This window comes from Alligator mississippiensis, chromosome 2 (genome assembly GCF_030867095.1).
Source record: "Alligator mississippiensis isolate rAllMis1 chromosome 2, rAllMis1, whole genome shotgun sequence".
NCBI classification, from domain to species: Eukaryota; Metazoa; Chordata; order Crocodylia; family Alligatoridae; genus Alligator; species Alligator mississippiensis.
Window position 1 is genome coordinate 216941591 of NC_081825.1, and position 21171 is coordinate 216962761.

General features: G+C 41.6%; 1 protein-coding gene across 3 annotated transcripts in view; it reads right to left on the reverse strand.

The window, feature by feature from the left end:
* Positions 1–20514, reverse strand: part of LOC102571077 (golgin subfamily B member 1) — a 59444-nt gene extending 38930 nt beyond the window's left edge. For all 3 annotated transcript variants that reach the window (XM_059722752.1, XM_059722751.1, XM_059722750.1), the window contains exons 1-13: positions 20417–20514; positions 16227–16284; positions 13366–13509; positions 11987–12133; positions 9851–9973; positions 9244–9411; positions 8528–8713; positions 7291–7413; positions 7007–7120; positions 3990–4344; positions 3228–3337; positions 2750–2867; positions 408–499 (exon numbers count right to left, since the gene is read on the reverse strand). In XM_059722752.1, coding sequence (XP_059578735.1) covers positions 408–499; positions 2750–2867; positions 3228–3337; positions 3990–4344; positions 7007–7120; positions 7291–7413; positions 8528–8713; positions 9244–9411; positions 9851–9973; positions 11987–12133; positions 13366–13509; positions 16227–16271 — 1725 coding nt within the window. In that variant the 5' untranslated portion in view covers positions 16272–16284; positions 20417–20514. The remainder of the gene's footprint in view (positions 1–407; positions 500–2749; positions 2868–3227; positions 3338–3989; positions 4345–7006; positions 7121–7290; positions 7414–8527; positions 8714–9243; positions 9412–9850; positions 9974–11986; positions 12134–13365; positions 13510–16226; positions 16285–20416) is intronic.
* Between the last annotated feature and the right edge of the window lie 657 nt (positions 20515–21171).

Here is a 21171-nt window from a genome sequence, read left to right on the forward strand (position 1 = left end):
TCAAACAGGTATCAGCATGTATGCAGAGAATCCATGCATTTCAAGGCCTATTAGCAGACATTTCTAAAATGCCTCACATAATAACTGAATTTGTGATAGAACTCAATGTTCCTAGTGGATATCTGCATGCAAAACAACAGCATAATTCTGTTTCATCTTGAGTCATCTGAAACAAAATGGACATTACATTATTCAGAATAACATGCATTTGGTGCATACCTAAGAACTCAGCGAATAGCACAAAAACATTTCAAAACTTAACTTGTTAGCATAATGAACTGCTACTGCCTCCCCAGTTCTGTATATTAGTAAATTAACCTTTGCTTAAATTCAAGATTCAGGTAATATTATCTCAAAGGTCATTAGCACTGTCAAAAATTAATACAAATCAACTTTAAACAGTAAACCTGTGAGGCTGCCCTCTTTGTGACTTGTTCAAGATCAGCCTGCAATTTTCGCTGCTGTTCTTCATAGACTTCCAACTTAGCCTGTAGTTCTTCTGCAAAAACATAATGAATTGTCTCTATTACCTGATAGCATGTTAAACCAGGAGGAAGAATCTAACTCCAAACTGAGATCACGGAATCATTTTAGTTGAAAGGGATGCATGGCTTATACAGTGCAGCTCCTTCCAAAATTAACTCATTTTAGGAGTATTAAGCAGCAGTCAGTCAATGTTTGAAATGCTGACACAAATCATTGGGTATGGAATGGAATGGGGTAACATGCATGGTATCAACAGAAATTCACTTCTAGGAGGACTTAGAGTATTTCCTGTCTAATGCAATACTTTCTAAAGGAACATATTTAAATTGGAAGGGACACGTGTTAGGTTGCTGACTGGCTGCATAACCCGTAGACTGTGGGCCAGATCCAACCCACCAAGCTATTTTTTCTGGCCCACAATGCGTAGATATTGGCAGATATCGGAGGATTGTCTCGCACAGCACAGAGAAGCAAGAGCCGGTCAGAAGCACTGGCCCACCCCACACTGAGCCAAATTATTCTGACCCGCCACGCCTAAAGCATTGCCAACCCCTGTTACACAGTTCATCTCCTTACAAACCTAAAGGCCTTGTTACAACTTGCACTGAGCTGCTCCAATGCTGATCAGTGTTAGTGTTAGCTCGAGTTTGAAGCAGTCGCACCTTAAGTTTAAAAACCTTCTCTGACTGTCCCGCACTTGCACAGCTGTGACTTGCCACTAGAGAGCTGGCAAGCAGGGGCTGGAATAGAAGCTACAGCTGTGAGTTGCCCCTAGAGAGCAGGTGAATCAGGACAGGCTTCTATCCCTGCTCTAGGTAGAGTGTATGAGAGATATGTTGAAGGGGTTGGAACATGAAGCTGGGAAGCAGAGTCAATGGGATGGGGGTGGGTAATGAAATGGAGGTGGAAAGGAAATGGAGGTGAGGGAAGGGTGGTGAAATGAAAGAAGTCAGCCACGAAAGGAAAAAATAAAAAGTTAAAAAAAAGGAATTTAAAAAGAAATGAAGGGGAAGTAAATTAAAGGTCTCTTTTTAATAAATTAGGAGGGGGACCGGTACATGGAGATGCTGGTTGAGCTTCCTGGGATGGCTGGGAGGTAGGAGTGGTCAGGAAAGGCACTTTGGGGGGGCTACTGCCCTTTCTCTGGAAAGGAAGCCCCAGCTCATAGGGACTCAATCTGGCCCCTATCTTGTATCAGCCACCTCTCACCTTCCCTAGACTCCAGTCCCAGACCTGTCCATGCCCTGAGACCTGGCTAACTGATGTGCTCTGCAGGCTGTTTGCACAGAGTTGTACTCATGGGAATGGGAAGGTCACACCCCCACAGGTGGGAGGGTAAGTTGGCTTGGTGTCTGACCCATGCCTTGCACAGTAGAATTCAGGGTTAGAAGTTTGCCCACACAGAACAGGGGAGTGGGGGTAGGGACACTGCATCCTGGGATACGGGAGGATTGCAACTTGGGCAGCTCATCTGTTGAGGGTGGCCATACATTAATGGTACATGAGCTGGGTAACATAGATCAAAGATAAACCTGCCCTGGAGTGGCGTAACTAAGTCACCTAAAGTGTGCTTAAAACTGGTTTCCGGTACTAATGGGCACCTAGAAATGAGCACAGAGGTTGTTCCAATGTGCTGGAATTCCAGTGCATTGGAGCAGACACTATTAAACTGAGTCTGCTGGGGCGTGACAATTGCCACACTTCAGCAGCCTCCTGCATCTCCATGGTTAAAAATGGCAGCAGGGGCACTTGAACTAAAGCTTGTCAAACGAGCTTTAGTTCAAGCTCCCCCAATGCCATTTTTAAGCCTGGGGACACTGATACAGGAGAAAACCCAACTCTAAAAATTTAGGTTCGTCAAGGACTGAGGTATTACACAAAGGCAAAATTTGGGCAAATTGGGGGAGAAATTTCTACAATAACAGTCTGAACTAAGTCCTGCCGTAACACATGCTGCTGTTTCATTGTATAAAGAAAATTTAATTATTATACAGAATAATAATAGAAGCATAGAACCGGAAGGGACCCGTAGGATCAAGTCCAGTCCCCTGTTGTTATGTCATTTTGCAGAATAAGATACACTTTAACGCTACTAAATAGTATACTTCAACTTCAAACATAAAAGGTTGTCATCTTGTGATACCCTATTAAAATGAAGTCCAGAAAATTCTTTCATTTTTTACCATGCTGGATTTTAAACAAATTGCTTATAAGTGCATAAACTACATTCAAAAACAGCAAAATAGTTCCATTAATTATTTACCATTTTGAGTTCTGAGTTCAGAAAGTGCTTGCAGTTTTGACTGTAGTTCTTCCTTTTCAATTTCTAATTCTGAGATATGGTTGTTTAAAGCAGATATGTCATTATTCTTTGATGATAACTATGAAAAGAAATATTTTTGTTACTATGCTTCAACAGAACTGAAATGCCAAATCCTAATCTACACAATAATTTGACATTTTATAAGATTTAGGGTAACAGTGTTTCTAAAATAAAAAGATACAATATAGAATAAATTAGTTTCCAAATGACCTCTTCCTGCATATTTACATTAAATACTTATTAAAAGCACTCATATATATATTTTAATTTGGGAAAATTCATTTTCATCTTATGACATATAAAAGCTTTTTTTAAAGCAACTTTCAGTGGACCTTTTACGCTTTTTAAAATTAGATATATAATACTAAATTTTAAAAAAATAAAACAATAATATTACATTTTAAAATGTCACACGTACACTTTTCAGTTCATCCTCCAGCTGTTTGATTTTTGATTTCGACCAAGCCTTCGTTTTAAGGAATTTGGCTTCAGACTTGCTTGCCTCTTCTGTTTTCAACTTCACCTGACCTAGCAAACAAACCAAAATCATCATTTAGAATCCTAAGATCAATGTAACTATGCAAAGTATTTCAGCACCTGGCCTTTTCTCTTTATTCAGAAGCCCTTATTAAAATTTCTATGGTATGTCTGTAACTAAAAGGAAAAGGAGCGGCTTTAAAAGTGCTAGGCCAAATCCAAAACTTAAATGCATCTAGTTTAGGGGTTGTCAACCAGGGGTATGCATACCCCTGAGGGTACTTTGAAAGGTCCCATGGGCCACACGGGGGCAGGCGGGGACGGAGCATTGCCACCCCATGCCACTGCCTCACAGGAGCAGAGCCGGAGCGGGGCGAGGGCAGGGCTGCACAGATGCTGCACTGCCACTGCTCACCACACCCCGGCTCGGTGCCCGGCCACTCCCCACCCTGCCCCCGGGTTACACTTACTAAAAAGGGGCCACCAGGAGTACACTTATTAATAAAAGGTTGAAAACCCCTGATCTAGTTGTTGCTTTGACCCACTATACCATAGTATTTGAGCATCTTCAAAGTAATTTGATTCCTCCCCTGAAGCTAATAGACATGTACTTGTATTGCACCAAGTATGCATTTAGCTCACAATATGCAATAGAATGACAACAGAGTTCTTCAAATACAAGAGCTATGCTTTAATAGGATACCTTCTAGTTGCTCCATCCTTTCTTTGATTACTGCATCTATATCAATAACTTGTTCTGAGTTACTCTGTCCATTATTACTTAATTCTGTCACTTGTTTCTGAAACTGCATCAGTGATTGATCTTTCTCTTGAAGCTTAGTTTCAAGCCTCTCTTGAATTTCAAGTGCTTCAGCATTGTGTTTCTCTTGCATTGCCCTCAATTCAAGTTCATGTTTCTCTAGGCTTTTCTTCATTTCAAGATCATGTTTCTCCATCAGGTCTTTCAACTGGGCTCTCATTACATGTTTCTCAGCATCTAGCTTAGACTGGAGATTATTTTTCTCTGACTGAAGGAGTTTCAGGTTTTCATTAATTTCCTGCATAAAAATAACAAAATTTCAATTTACACACACACGTATATATGTCTGTATATGAAACTTGCTTAGTTTTCTTACTGATTTCCTAGATACTCTTACATGTTTAGCATAATTAAATGATAAATCACTGTCAGGGTTGGTGAATTAGTGTCATAAGGATCTAAAGTGACAGCTGAAACTCCACAGGGTAGCCTGCAATGCTCTAATGCAGGGCTGGGGAAAATCCAGCCTGCCAGGCCATTCTATCTGGTCCACAGGGCCCCTAAAAAATTTAGAAAATATTTACCTGCTCCTGGCTGTCTGTCAAAGATGACTGGAGACAGGGGCAGTGCAACACAGGGGGAGCCGGAAGTAGGACCTGCAGCACGGTCCCACCTACCCCCAGCCATTTCCCTGCCTTCCTGCCCCCGTACTGCATCAGCACCACATGGCTCCTGGCAGCCAGACCATGCGACCGCACCGGTAACCTGGGAGGTAGGTGTGCGTGCGTATGTGAGCGTGCCACATGGACACCCCACCATACACATGCACCCATACACCCCCTCACATTGCATTCAATTCTGGGCTCCACAATTCAATAAGGATGTCGAGAAGCTTGAGAGTCCAGAGGACAGCAATGTGCATGATCAGAGAACAAGAAAATAGGCCTTATGATGAGAGGCTGAGAGCCATGCAACTCTTCAGCCTAGAAAAGTGCAGGCTTGGGGGTGACCTGGTGGCTGCCTGTAAGTACGTAAGGGGTGTGCATCAGGATCTGGGGGAACGTCTGTTCACCAGAGCACCCCAAGGGATAACAAGGACCAACGGTCATAAACTCCTCCATGACCGTTTTAGGCTGGACATAAGGAAAAACTTCTTTACTGTCTGAGCCCCTAAGGCCTGGAATAGACTCCCTCTAGAAGTGGTGCAAGCACCTACTCTGGACTCATTCAAGGAATGATTGGATGCTTATCTTGCTGGGATCCTTTGACCCTAGCTGACTTCCTGCCCCTGGGGCAGGAGGTTGGACTTGATGATCTCTCGAGGTTCCTTCCAGTCCTAATGTCTATGAAATCTATGAAATACACTCAGACCCCCATACCCACACTCCCTTAGACACCCGCCTCTATACACAGCCCCCCACAAACCCCCTACCCACCCATACCCCACATATCCACACCACACCCATTTGTTCCCTCACCCCCCACACCTATCCACCCCCACAGCCCCCCATAAACCTATACCCACTCCCCCACAATATACAAGAATAAGACTTCATTTTAAGCTATTATATACAATCACCTCTATGTACACTAGACAAACATGTAAACCAGGACAAAAATATTTTTTTTAATCAAATTAATGTTTTAGAGACGTTTGCTTTTTACAATCCAAAAGCGTCCACACGTCCATTCAAAATTTCTAAAGGGGTCCGGCAAATGAAAAAAGGTTTAGAACCCCTGTTCTAGAAAGCCCTTGAAAAATGATGTTCTCATAACTACATAGAGGGCAAAAAACTCTAGTAAACCCAATAAAACTCTAGTAAACCCCCAACCAGTAAGAGAAAAATAAAGTTTGTGAAACAGTGACATCAACAGTAATCAAGACAGTCTATTAAAAACCATTTAAATTATTTATTTTCATCTATAATTTGTTAAAACAATATCTTCTAAAGCATTTCGTGTGTGTAGCCCTCAACAGTGAATGGAGTTTACAGAAATGAAATTACATGGTGGTCTAGAGCTTTGTCAGCACTGACTGCCTCATAGTGGGTCCTAGGCAGATTTAAAGTGTTGGTTTTGTCCAAGAGAGTTCTAAATGACCTGGGACCGTGCTAACTGACAGATCACTCTGTTCCCATCTGCTATTGTTTATTAGTTAGAGACTACAATGAGGATCTTGGTTCCACTGTGCTATGTGCTGAATAAACACAATGAACCTCTTACTATAGCAAGTATTAGAAAAAAAATCAAACTGGAGTCACTTCCACTTGAAGAGACTGTTAGAGCAATGATTCTCAACCATGGTGTGGTAGCACTCTGAGGTGCCTTTCAAGGGTGGCTCAGGGTGTCACACAAAGTTAGCACTGTTAGGTGTGCAAAAATGATTCACAAGATAAACCCAGAGATTTCAAATAGGAATCCAGTGCTAAAAACATTCTGGCCTGCTGTTACTTTTCTGAAACAGAAAAGCTGCTCTATTAGTTTTTTGCAAAAAATGAGTGAAAACTAAGGCTGGTGTTTTCCAAAGGATGCCTTGAGTCTGAAAAGGTTGAGAATCACTGAGCTAGAGAGACACTATAAACAAGTAGCCCTCAGGTTTTAGCATTCATTTCATCCTCTGATCTGAACTATCCCAAAATAGTTCACTTTCAGGGCAAACTGCAAAGTCTACTTCATATAGCTGACTCTGCAGCAGAGAGATACGATGTAGGCTGATGATTCTGACTGGGGTGACATTCTGAGAGATTTGGGAAGCACTAATTTAATTTTCTTTTGGCTCATTTTCTGCTTTTAGGTTTATATTGACTTGTATGACTATGAATCTATCTCTAGACTAATATTAAAGGTAACTAGAACACTCATTATGTATGCATACACCTGTTTAAACAGAAGACCTTAAAAATAATGGCTTTTTAGTCTCTAATAGACAAGTGTTAACTGCCCCATACACTATTTCTTACTTTCAGCTGCCGGTCCTTGTCATCCAGTTCTTTCTGCAGCATAACTATCACCTGTGTCCTTCCCAGCATGACTTCCTCTTTTTCATGTAGCTTCTGCTTCAAGGCCTTTAATAACTAGTCAGGGAAAAAGAGAAGTTCATTTTACATGACAGAAAGGTAAAAAGCAGCTGAGCTAGGCACCTCTGCCTCAAATGCATGACATTACCAGTAACCTGAAAGATATTTCAATCTGCCACTGCTACCCAAATCAAACCAAGTCAAGGGGTTCCCCAATGGTACTGTACCTGTTCTAGATCAGCACTTGCATCAGATCTAGCAGCTAGTTTAAAGAGCTCCTGTTCATGTTTCTGTGCTTCTATAACAAATTCCTTTTCCTTTTCTTGGATAATATTCTGAAACATACGTATCTGAAAACAAAGTCTTAAATTAGTTTGAAGCAAACCACTGTATTTGCAGGATTCACTGAAGGATGTAATAACATAAATTTACTTGTACAGTGGTACCAGTGATGCTCCTCTAGAAGTGGAGTTTCACCAGAATAAATCCAAATTAACTAAGGGTAGAACTCGGCCTTAAATACAGGGAATGTTACAGTGTAGTAAGAATCCCTAATGATAAGAAGGAAAGTGTGTCACATTATACACCTGTGTTCTCCTAACTAGTTTGATTCTGTTCCATGTCCTAAATTTCATTTCAAACTATTCTACACATTACTGACTCTTATATACCTCTTTTCTGGTTCCATTACCCTTTCCAAATTACTGCCTTGTATCCCAGCTACATTCCCCTTACTGCTTGTTTTCCATTTCCAAACTTATTTTTGTTGGTCACCCAACAAGTTTTATTAAGCTTAAATATAACCTTGGGGGCCTGACCACCTTAAGGATTAAAAAGTCTGTACTGCTTTTTAAGAAGAGAAGTCATGTTAGTCAAAGATCCAGGTAGAATTCCATTTGAGTAATTACATCCAGCCTATTCAAAATACCACACACATTCCAACTACATATCTCTATTTTATCTCTATTTATTATTCTAAAATTATTAATAGAGCTTCATGCTGCAGCTAAATCTATGGTAAAAAGGAACAGTTATGTTGTGTATCAAGGAATAAATATAGTCACAAAATATTTGGGGAATATTGAGATGGAAAGTATTTTATAAAGGCTCAGCACATCCATCTCCTTAAAATCAGAGTGCTGACCTAAGTCAGAGTCAGTGCTCTGAATAAACCAGGACTGGGTACAACTGTTACTGATGGGGGAGGAGGGATAGAATAATTATGCAGATAAAAATGGAGATAAATTATGAAGAAATGGAGATAAAATAATTATGCAATTATTTTATCTCCATGTCAAGAACTAATCATCCAAAAAGCACTAAGAACTTTTTCATCACTCTCAGAATTATCGTTCAAAAGCAAAGAACTGCATCTCTCTCTCATTTTTTGAGATAGTGGTATCTGACAACCACTACATCAACTCTTGGCACCGAAGCAGCAATTTTTAATGAATATTTACTTACATTTTCTATATACATAGCTTCTCGTTCTTGGAAATGACCCTTCTCTTTGCTCTGAAGATTTTGAAGACTTTTAATCTGTTCCTGGAGTAAGCTACATCTTTCTTCACTGTCTCCAACCTTCTTTGTAAGGTTCTCAACTAGAATCTGCATGTTCTGCAGTGAAGACTCTTTTGCAGAAAGCTGATTCTTTGGAATAAAAGACCCAAAACTGTTAGAGAAACATACCCAGGACTAAACAACAAAAGGAACAATATGATATTGCTAGCCTCTCTAAAATTAAAGCAAATACAAACCAAAATCGACACTTCATGTATTTTAATCTGCCCAAGAGATCTGCTAGCACAACTGAAATTATTCCTAACATTCCTATTTCAAAATGTTCTTGCAAACGGCCTGAAGAAAATAACAAACAAATACATACCAACATGGTCCAGTTACTTGACCTCCCCACCTGCTTCCCACCCCAGTGCCTGCCTATGCCCCCTACCCCCCTTGCCTCCCTGCTACTACTTCCACCATTGCAGCAGGGGAGAGACCAACATACTTGAAACAACCCTCCAGTAATTAGACTCCATGTGGGAAATTATACAAATTTATAAATTTTCCATGTACAGAAACTAATTATTAGGGGGTCATCTTACATTCAAAATAGTCTTGGAAGCAGGTAAATATGGTATTTAAGCCACCAATAACATGCACCTATATTAGAAGTATACCTTCAATTCTTCATTGCAGGCAAGTGTTACTCTTGTAACATCACCTCCTCCACATGCTAAATGCAAATCAACAATGTAGGCATCTTTTTCATGTAGTTTCTTTTCCTTTTCTACAAGCATGGCATCCATTTCTGCCCCTCGCTGATACTGCGCCTCCAATTCAGACGTCTAGAGAGAAAAGATGATTTTACTTCCAACTTTTACAATGTGCTACAGAGGAAAGGGATGGCTTCACTACTCCCCTACTGCCCTTTCTAGGGTAATGAGACAGTCAAAATCAGATTTCTCAGCAAATTAAATTGTAACTGTGCAGTTTAACTATAGAAGTGACTGAAGTGAAACAGCATTTTGAACCAAAATAGGGTGAGTGGACTAATGCACAATGTTTACAACCCTGTATATCCCTTCACCATAGCAAATTCAAATGTAGAGCTTTATTCTCCATGAAAACATGGCAAAATACCCATTTACTTTATTGGGGCAGGACCTGACATGCAGTCTGACTTATCTGAGCAGAGTTTTACAACACATCTGTTTAGTCTTTAAAGTAATTCTACCCTAAATGGATAGAACAAACCCAAGGTCAGTTTAAAAACAAAAATCTTACTTTATTTCGTAGCTCTTCATTTTTTTGTGCAACTTGGGTTTCTAGGTCTTCAATCCTCCTTTTAAGTACTAGTATTTTCCCACGATTTGCAGCAGCATTTTCATGGTCACTATCTTTAGATGCCTAAATGTAAACAGAAAGTTTTGGCTCCTATAAGTAAATAATAAATGCCGTCTGCAACTTCACTAGCTCAAGCACTACTGGTGGCAGACACTCTAGTCAAGAAAACAATATTATACGTTTCCAAGTGGTCTCAAGACCTCAGTATTTTGAAGAGCTTGACAAAATATTAGACAAAGAAGTGAAGACATATGTCAAGGCTATGTTAAGGCTTCAAAATTCAAATACAGTAAAAGCTCTGTTATCCAGCATCCCCCAGGAATGGGGGATGCCGGTTAATCAAATATTCCAGTTAATCAAATGTTCACCATCTGGTGCGCTCCCTAGCGTCAGTGTGCTAGGGCACAGGGAGGGGCCCCTGAACAGGCTGCTTATTCCCCACACAGGCTGTTTTGCCCTGGGCCAGAAAAGTGGTGAAGAAAAACTCAGCTCACAGCGGCAAAATGGGAAGTCCCCCGGAAGTGGCTGTTCCAGCTTCGCTTTTGCCGCGTCACTTGGATGTCAGTTAATAAAGTTTTCCAGCGAATAAAGTGCCGGTTAACGCAGCTTTTACTGTATATCAAGGAGCCCTGATATGCTGACTGGATCTTCAACCTTCAGACCACAGAGAAACATCACACATTTCTATTGGCAAGCATAACCCATGTAAGCAGAAAAAAGTAAGAAAGGAGAGAGGAAGGATTATTTCTAAAAAGTATAACTGCTGTGAAGTTTAATATTACTAAGTGCAATTCTATCAGTAGTATATTATGTAAATACTTTTTGTAAAGCAAGTTATAAATCACAAAAAATGCAAATCTAACATTTATATGTGGACTTCACTTTCAAAGACCAGCAAGGATGCCAAGTTTATTAGCACTCTTAAACTACCACCCACTGTTCAGTTTGGAGAATATGAATAGACTTCCCAGAGGTAAAGGATTTTCTGTCCAAGTTTTACCATATTTTTTAAAAACAAACTGTGAAAACTACAAAGATTAAAGTACTGGTTTACAAACTAACAGGATCAAAATACAACATCATTTTAATGAAATGAGCTTAAACTGATGAATTTTAAAAAATGAAGACCATTTAAAACTTGTGTAATAGTAAAATACTTATGACTTAGTTTTCTTAAAATCTAATTTCCAGATGGGTACCAATGCCATTTGCATATTTTCCTGTGGCATGTTGGACTATAACAATTAGACAAGTTAGTTTCATATTTGCTTTCAATTATTTTTAAGCAGGTTTCCTTTTTAGTTTTCATGTGTAGGAGTACGGGTTGCAAATATGGAAGGGGAAAATTATCCCGATATAATTAAACAAATTGATTATACTACACTTCAGTCAGAATTCTGTAGAAACCTTTCTTAACTTTTGCAAAAAGTGATTAAAAGTATGGGTTAGATCAGGGGTGACAAAAATACAGCTGATCTGTGACCAACCCTGCACACCACATGGAACACATGCCAACCCTGACCATGTACCATGCACAATACACAGAACTGGTTTGGTATATGTTGCACATGATGCATGGGGCCAGACCAGGGTGCACACTGCATGCAGCGCTCACCCTTAGCCAGGATCTGGAGTTGGTCCAGATTGGGCCCACAGACCAACCCCATGTGTCAAATCTAGCACACAGGGCCAGTCCAGCACAGGGGCCCCACACACCAAGTGCAGCACAAGCCCCAAACTGTCCCCACATACCAGCTGCAGCATGTGGGCCAAAGCCAACACATGCTGCAAGCAGGACCAGCCTGGGGCACGTGCTATATGTGGTTCCATGCAGGACCAGGCCAGTTTTGGGCTTGATATGGCCTACAGCCCAACCTCACACCCTTCACCCGGCCCAGGGGTCAGATGAGTTTGATACCCCTGAGTTAGATGAATGCATAAATGAACTGTATACTTAGTTTGACCATAATTGGACTCAGCAGGATGAGTCTGGACATCAATACAACTGGGTCCAACCACACAAAGCTGACTGCAGGATAAGAACACAAAAGTCTACAATGTAAAGGGTAAACTCACTTTTTTTTGCTCTGCTTTCAACTCTTGTTGCCCAGATCCCGATAACTGCTTCTTAAGTTCTTCTAGTTGGGAGGTCAGGGATGTCACCTTGGCTCTATTGTGCAACTTTTCTTTAGAAAGCTTTGCTTCAGAAGCTTCTTTTTCTTCCTACAAATATTAATTTATAGCTATAAAATCCCTACATGATGATTTATCTACTCAGACAACTTAATAAAAATACAATCACAAATCCAAAACTTCCTGAAAAGACTGCAAATAAAGACGCCTAATATTCTTTTCAGTATTATTAGGTATATGCTCTGGGCTACTATTGCAATTTAAAGGGTCAACATCACTTAAATTTCTGTATGAAAGATTTTTTCTTTTCCTTGGTTAGTAATATCACCGCAAGAGTGAAATTTTCCAAATGAAACAGTGATTTTGGATTCCTTTGGTTTTGGATGCCTGGTTTCTCACAGTTTCAAATAGCCTCATTTCCAAGAACAGATGCTCAACAATCATCATGCAGGCTTTTTATTCAGCTAGGATAGTGGAACTAAGATAAGATGCTTCCTATCCACACTGATGAACTAAATGCTAAACAGATATAAGGACAACCATCACTGAAATATTTTCATTTCTCATCACTTTTATTAGGATCTTCAACACTTGAGCCAGCTACCTAATTTTAGATTTGGGGTGGGGGGTAGAGGGGGTTTAAATACAAAAGCCTTTTGCATGTCAGGTTTTACACTACTTTCTACTTTGAAACTTTAGCCTATACACATCTAACAATATCCCAGTAAAATGTAAGTCTGAAAACTCAGGCCTCGAAAACACACTCCAAGCATCAGGTTGAAAATTAAAAAAAAATAATAATGATCACCCTTTAATAGACTATAAGGCATTTAATATAAATTCATTCCATTAACTCTGACCACAAATCAAGGGTATAAAAATACAGAAACTATAATTAAAGGAGATTTGAGGGGAAATGTTAAAAAGTCATTAAGTCAAATCTGCAGTCTAACCAAGCAGCTAATTGTGGATATTAGATTCTATATTTAGCCTAAAAGGAGCCTAGTTCTCTATCTAATTCTGTGCAACAGTGAATGTGCAATGGAAAGTTGGTTCCTATATTTATTAAGAGCATCTGTTCATTCTTGAGGACATTTGTTGCTTCTGTAACAACCAGAGCTGGTTTTAATTTTGGAAACAGAACCTAAGCTTATAGGAAGCTGTAATGTACCCTCATGCATCTCCTGGCTGTGATCAATGCTTCCTTAGCCCTGAAGATTGACTCACCTAAATCTTAGGCCTAGATCTAGACAAGATTAAACATAACTAAAGTTAATTTTCTTTTGTACTTCAATAAGCACCTTGATGTACATATGCAATACCTTTAACTGATGATCCTTCTTGAGAAGTTCAGTATCCTTCTCCCTGATAAGTTCCTTGAGTTGCGTTACCAGCTGTTCAGTACGTGCCAGTTGTTCGGTTAAATCAGCCACTGACATATTTGCTGCATTCCGTGAGCCAGGAGCCTGCAGACAATATGCAGTTATGAACAAACAAAACCATGCACTTATTACTAGCTCTGTAAAAATACAGTTGTTAGTTTTTCAGCACATCGTATTAAATTTAACCAGAGTGTAATATTAAAACATGAACAAGCTTTTCAGACACTTTTGGGGTAGCTTGTCAAGTACACTTAATAAAACACTACTGAACTGGAAGAGTATTAAAGGGACTCCATAACCCTTGAAACAGCACCTGATCCTTTCAGAGTAAACAAGATTAAAAACTGTACTAAAATCCAGTCGGGACATGATGCAATCACAAATAAAATGACAAAGACATACTTACTTGTTACTCCCTGTCTCCATAACACTATATGATTGCCTGCCTTTAGAAATTCCCGTTTGTTTTCTTCCCCTAATCTTTGTATGCCTAACTGATTCTAGACTCTGAACTATTTTAAACAATGACTATTCCTTCTGCCTCCGTGAAAAGCACCTAGATTATTGTATGCACTTTCATAAACAATTTCCAATTAACAAAGCCACAAGCCCCTGCAACAAACGTGTGATTTCTTGCCACAGAAACTTAGGAGGAAAAATCTGAACAAATTGGTGGTTTGCATGAAAAATAAATGGGAGTGGGGGAGGGACTGCACAGGAGTGCAGAACAATTCTTGAGTTACATTATCCAAGGCCATTAAAGCTGGCTAAAAAACTGAAAAAGGGGCTGCATGGAGGGCAAGAAACATGCTTTGTGCCTCACAGACCAAAAGGGCTGGTTACAGAAGTACGGTAATAGTTACCATATAATCCCATTTGTGTTACTGTTAGAAACTTTCCTTTTGCAAAAATTAAAGCTAACCGTTTTTCTCCCCTAGACTTAGAAGAAAAAATGTCACTGAATCCCACTTCATTTTATGGGTGGGATATCTTTCAATTGAGATATTAAAACTAGGGCAAAAGGGGGCTGCAGCCACATCACCACGCCCTCCCTGGATCTGCCCATGATCATATTAATGTCACTACCTTATTTCCTCACATACATCACACACTTTTCCCCACAGTTCAGCTGCTAAAACTGGGATGTGAATTAAGCGAGGAAATACAGTAATAACAGTTTCTACCTCTGAGTTTGGGAGTTGCGGGTGGGGAAGGGGAGAGCAAAACTGCAAGACTGCATATGGGACTCACTAAATGCTGTTTGTGGACACTTTCTCTTTTGTCCCAGCAGAGACTCCTGATGCAGAAGCTGCTACTCAGTTTATTTATTGCTACTTACTTATTTATACGAGGAAAGATGTTTTTTCCTCATTCTGCCTTTCAAAAACTGTCATATCGAATGTAATATTTGAATGCTTATAATAGTTGCCCATTAGCCAGTTTAGGAAGAAGACAAGATTTATCTTCTTATCTAGGCCATTGTTTTGGTCTACGTGCGGAAGGTCCTGACTTTGCTCAAAGTCTTAACTCTTGAATTTTATCTTTAGAGGCCTTTAACAAAGTTAACCTAAAAATTACCCTTAAGCAAACATCCCACATTCTGAGAAATCAAACCCTAGGAGCCTTTTTAAAAGAATGGAAATAAAAGTCAATTCAGCGATATGGAAATTCCCCAAAGTAATTAAATGATCAACCAAAGAAACTGATTACCAAGCAAAAGAATCTGTTGAGAAAGATCTGAGCCCAAATTCGGGAGTAGTGACAGGTTTGGGTAGGAGTGGCCCAAGACGGCAACTCACTCAATAAAAACTGTAACCTACTGACCCAATTTGGAGGTAACCTCACTTGCAGAACAACGAAGGAAGAATCGCAAGTGTAGGCCAGATCAAACTGATCACCTGAACCACCCTCTCCGTGAACAAGAATCTCTTAGTTCACGCTGAAGCCGCGGAGCACCTGTAAGGGACTGAAGGAAGGGGACTTAGTCCTATCAGTATTGAGGCCAGCCCATTGAATCGTATTGCTGAGGCGAGCCCATTGAACCATACTACTGAGGCCAACCCATTAAATTGTACTACTGAGGAATGAAACCGTATTTAGGTGCTTGGCTTCTCGGAATCCTAGGATTGTAAGTATATTATGAAAAATAATAGTATTGATTCAAATTGAACTTTTAGTTGTAATTGTAGTTGTTTTTGTAATACTAATTCTTATAGCATTGTTTGGGAAGGAAGTGCATTTGGAGCATTGTTTCTTAAAGCTAAGCAGTGTTATATGCGTAGCAAAGAATTTTAAAATAATTGTGTTGTATGAATTAAGTGTGTAATCATTGTGAAATCATGCAATCAACTAGATACTCCCCCAGCCAGTGCATCAAACAAATCAGTAAGTTGTGTGGGATCTTCTCTATTCCATAACCCACTAGAGACAGAAACAAGGTGCATTTGGGGATGGGGGGGTGGTGTTGTCTGTGAGAAAATACAGTAACAGCAGAGAACCAAGGAATAGCCTGCTAATAGTGATCAGTTTAATGTTTTCATGGTTTCTATTGATCATTTTCTTAAGTCCAGATAAACAGGTTAAAGGTGAATAAGTATAGCCATGGTTACACACTGACAATGAAGTACTGCTTGGAAAAACAAACCACTGCAATCTTCAGGGGCTTCAAACTATCTCCTGGAAAAACCAGTTTAAAAAGGTTCCTTGTGGAAAGCAGTTACTTAGGGTTACTGCATCTTAAAATGCTTCCAAAACCCACAGAATTAAAAAAAAAATCAACTTAATGAAAGCAAAATACTTACTACTGGTTTGGAGGACAAGTTCTCTTGAGAGCCCCGCTTCCACATGGTTTAAAAATGGCTGACAGAAAATAATGAAAGAAAATTGTATCACTACAAATATTAGTACCGCTCAGAAAAGCATACATATAGATACACAAATTAAAAACTACTATGTTAGCTGCATGGAAACAACGGTACATTTCCTGTTACGGCTCTCTACACTTTTTGGTTTAGGATCATTCAAACTAATTTAATAATCCTAGAAAAACAGGAGCTCGCTGCATTTGCTGAAACTTGATACGAACTGTGAGAGTTATTTCATTTTTATTAAGAAATTGCTATTTCAATATTTTACACATTAGACCACTTCTTCAAATTTTAAAGCAAGAAAAGTCAACATTATACCTATAAATATACAAGGAAATTACCTTAAAAAGGAATTACCTTAAAGTACTTTTTTTACAATGGTGCTATTTCTACCCATAAATAAAAGCTATGTTCTGTTTTCAGCTTGCTTATGCCCAAACTACCCTTAGACTAAGTCAGTACTTGCCACCTTGAACTACAGATAAAGCACCTTCGGTGTACCTTTATTTCTAATATTTCAAGGGCCCATTCACCTTTGGCACAGGGAAGCACTTTCATTAGTTGCTCTGCCACACGTTGCAAACAGAAGCGCTGCATTTAATTCCATCCTTATAAAGTAAGTTGGGTTATGGAATCTAAACTTTGTGAAGTTTAAATCTCAGAGGCCAATTAGATACAAGCAGCCTAAATTCAAATTTCAATGCACTGCTGCATTAGCAAGGGCAGTCTCAGCTGAGGAGGAATTTGGTACCTTCTAAAAACAGGCCTGCACAATAACTTACTAATTTGATTTGGAGTTGCACATCATGCTTTAAAATCCTGGCCTCAGGACAGCCTTCAAGATGCAAGACCAAGCAAAAAGGCCAACCTTCATCTATTCAGTCACCTGTATGTACAAGTAGCACTTTTCAAAGGAATTTCATTTCCTTTTTCAAATCCTAATGCATGGGTTTCAGGAAAGCCCAGCAGGGCAGCTGCTCTTGGCAAAACAGTTTATTAAGAAGCCTGGCATGCAGCATATTTTACAAGGAAGGCTGAATGAAAGCCAAGACTGTTTTTAAAGCAGAATGTTAATCTTGGACTGTGTTATGCAGAAGGTCAGACTAACTTGTAATAATTGCTTCTTCTGACAGAGAGAAGCGGGCATACATCATACTAGTCGCTTCTACCTTTTAAATCCATAATTTGCAGAGAGAAGGGGACATAGGCTTTATGATCTTGTTTTTTAATTCTCTTTTCATTCTTCCAGAAAATCAAAGGCACATATTTTACCCCCAATAACACCAAACAAAGTAAGACAGAAGAGGTTACTTGCATATAACAAGGGCAGAATCTAGCACACTAAACATACCTTCATGCTGTGTAAAAATTCGAACAGGGGTATCAAATTCACCTGGCTCTTCCAGGCCAAATGTAGACCCTAAGGCTCCCTAGGGCTGGATCCAGACCCAGCAGTGGCATCACTGTGTCATGCAGGTTAACTGAGCCTTTGCTCACATCCCAATAGACCTCCATACCCCAATACTGGTGGCAGGCCTTGGCTGCAAGTCTGGTTGCATCCACTATGTACCAGTTTCTATCACTGAACACCTTGACCAAACGCTCCTGATATGTCCCAATTTATATTAAGAACGTTACTTAATGACCTCACAAAAGGGCAAACATTTCCAAGGTGCAATATTCAAATTCGAAATTGTGCAGCACAACAGAACAGACTCTTTACCCAGACCAAGCATGACTCCCTGGTGGGGATTATTTTTACTGAGTCAGTCCAAAGGCATTATTTTTAGGAGAGGAACCGCAAAGTTTGAACCCCCCCCCCCCCCCCCCCCGAATCCCATTCCTTTCTCTGTGGCAAGTTATCACATGGAGTTCCACTTAGTCTTCCATTTATATGCACTTTTAGAAGAAATCTCAACTACCAAAGATATTTTTCTGGACATAACACGCATGGTCCCAAGATACAGATGTAGATGGCCACAGCATCTTTAGCACTCATTATTGAAGTTATCAGCACTGATTTCCCTTCCAGCCTTTCTGTATCATCATCAATTATCTCAGCTCCAATTTTAAGGTTCTGCATTTGTAGTCCATATTTCCTCTTGCCCCTATCTTGGTTACTTCACTGTACATCACCTTCCATTAGGCCAGAAAAAGTCTCCGTTCAACCACAGAATGCTCAGCAGGACCCACAAAACCTTCATGGATCGTGAGAAATAATACAGATGTCCTGTGCCTCAATACAGTCTCTGAATCACCATATTGCTCTCTAGTGAACAGTGGCAACATGGCTTTTATGGAGTCTTCTAGTGGCCAAGGTAACATCTGGCTTGAAGGGAAAGGGTAGGAAACAAGTATTTATTGCCAACCACCTAGCCTATAAACTCATAGGAGTAACTATGCACATTGGAAACGTCCCACTGAACTCAAGGGGACAAGTGCAGGGAGTTAATTGTTAAGATTTACTGAAACTGCATGGTATGTATCTGAGTAATCACTGTTAATTCTCCTGCCATGGCTGTCAAAGAAAAAGTGCCTCTCTCCACCACTGCCCTTTACTTAAAGAATGAGGAAGTAACAGGTAACCCTCTTCTCCTGCCACAGCCAATTGAACATGGGGAACTGCTTGCTGCACATCAGTGGAAGCAGCAGACACTGATGTGGAGTTTGTCAGTGAAGGCTCTAACAAGTGCTTTTTCATGTAAAAGAAATCTTTTGCCTGTATTTATTATGTGCTCGAGATGCATACATTTTGCAGAGGCGCATGTACTTTAAATGACAGCTGCTCACAATCACAACGTGATCTTGCTTTCATTTCTCCTGTAGGTTTCACGCAATTAATCCACCGTGTCAATGCTACCTCCCTGGGCACTTTCCATTTGACAAAAAAAAAAAAAAGTTAAAATAATTTCTTAGTACATCCACTGGTAGCAGGTTCTTACCTACAAAAGTGCAAGCTTTTAAATCAGATAGTAGGGCAGGGTGGCACACTAGAAACTACCTGCCTGAGTGTTTTATATGATCTTTACTAAGCAGGGGATCTCATGGCAAACTCATGCACAGTTTATTAGATTATGGTTGTATGAGACGGTTTGGATTGGGAGGATCGTGACTCAGACAGGGGTTGGACTGGACTAGACTTCTGGAGATCCCCTTCCAGCCCTAGTTCTCTACAACTCGTGCAAGAATGAAGCGCACGTTCTCTCTCTCTCTAACCAGAGGACCAAACTATTTAAAGACTTTACCCCCCCCCCCACACCCTTACTCTGCGCCCTTACTTACACAAGTTGCACGGGGTACATCAGATTACTGTATCCCAGGTGTTTTCAAGCTTTTTGGATCAGTGTACCCCCCAGTGGATGGACACGGAGCAGTGTACCCAGTGGATGGACATGGAACGGGGGAAAGTCGGATGGACGGCGGGAGGGTGGCATGCGGCTGAACATGGAGCAGCAGTAGCCACCGCATGCGAGCTTCCCCTGCCCTCCGCATCCATCCGGGCAGGCGGCACCTGTGCAGCAGCGCAGGATGGTGTGTAGCAGCGCCCCGTTCCTGGCCACCTGCATGCATCTCCTAGGTCCTTCTCAAGTACCCACGGAGGTACGCGTACCCCTACTTGACAACCGCTGCCGTAACCAAAAGACAGAAGCAGGGTCCCCCCTCGCTCTACGTCCCGGACTTGGGAACACCCCCACTTTCACCAGTCCCCCAGGATAGCAACCCCACGTCCCGTCTGCTCCTCCCCAAGCAGGTGGGTGGAGAAAATGACACAGGCCCACCACGGTGAGACAGAGCGAGACACGCTTGTAACGACCCCACTTCTCTTCTGCAGTGCGCCAGGCTCCGGAGGCTAAAAACAGAGGCCAGGGTCACGATGCCTACCTGGAGAGCACAAGGGAAAGTGGGGGGAGGGGGGGACACACCTACGATTCAAGCCTCCTTTCCTGCCTAAACAACCTCCCCCTCCCCAGCTACGTGAGTGGCACCTGCCGGCCAGAGCCCAGGAGGAGGCGCCTCCCCCCACCCGCCCATGGGGCCTCTGCGGCCCGGGAGCGCCCCTGCAATCCCCTGCCCCGGGGGGAGAGGAGGGGAGAGGAGGGGGGCGGCAGCGACCCCGCACTCACCTGCGCGGGGGGTGGAGGGCGCGGCGAAGGGACGCCCGCGACTCCTCCTGGCGCCAGCCCCAGCAGCGCACAGGCCGCTCGCACCAACCCAACGTCAGCGCGCCGGGTGACGTCAGCGCGCCGCGTCCTAGCACCCCTCCCCTCCCCTCCCCTCCCCTCGCGCGGTGGAGCCGTTACTTCCTAGGAGCGGAGCTGAGGGGTGGGGGGATGTCTACGTCACCCCCGCACGAGGATAGGGACGGGGATGGGGGGGGTCTGACGTCAGCAGCGCCGAGCACTATCCCCCGCGCTGCGCGCGCACTCCTAGCCCCGCCCCCAGCCTCTGCTTCGACCCGGCGAGGGCAGGGCCAAGGCAGGGCAGGGGGTGCGTTGCCTGTCATTACAGGCCGGGGCCCAGTGCTGCCAGGTGTACCGTAATTACCGTGTTTGCACGATCATGTTTAACCCCTGTACAAGCAATCATAATAAAAATGTTCAAAATGTAGGAAGGCTATTGGGGCAGCAAATGCAAAGCCCCAGTCGGGAGAGCCTTAACCGACTTGGGGGTTCACTGTCAGCGCTTTCTTATGACAGCTGGCCTCGAGGTAAAGAAATGCTGTGATGACCCAGCCCTCAATCGCTCAGTGGCGAGTTACAGTGATCAATATAAAGTAAAGACGATGACGATTTATATGCGTTCTCACTTGCATAATTGTTCAGTGTACGATAGTTTTTCAGCACGTACAATAATTTTGAGCTTCCAATATGATGGTTTC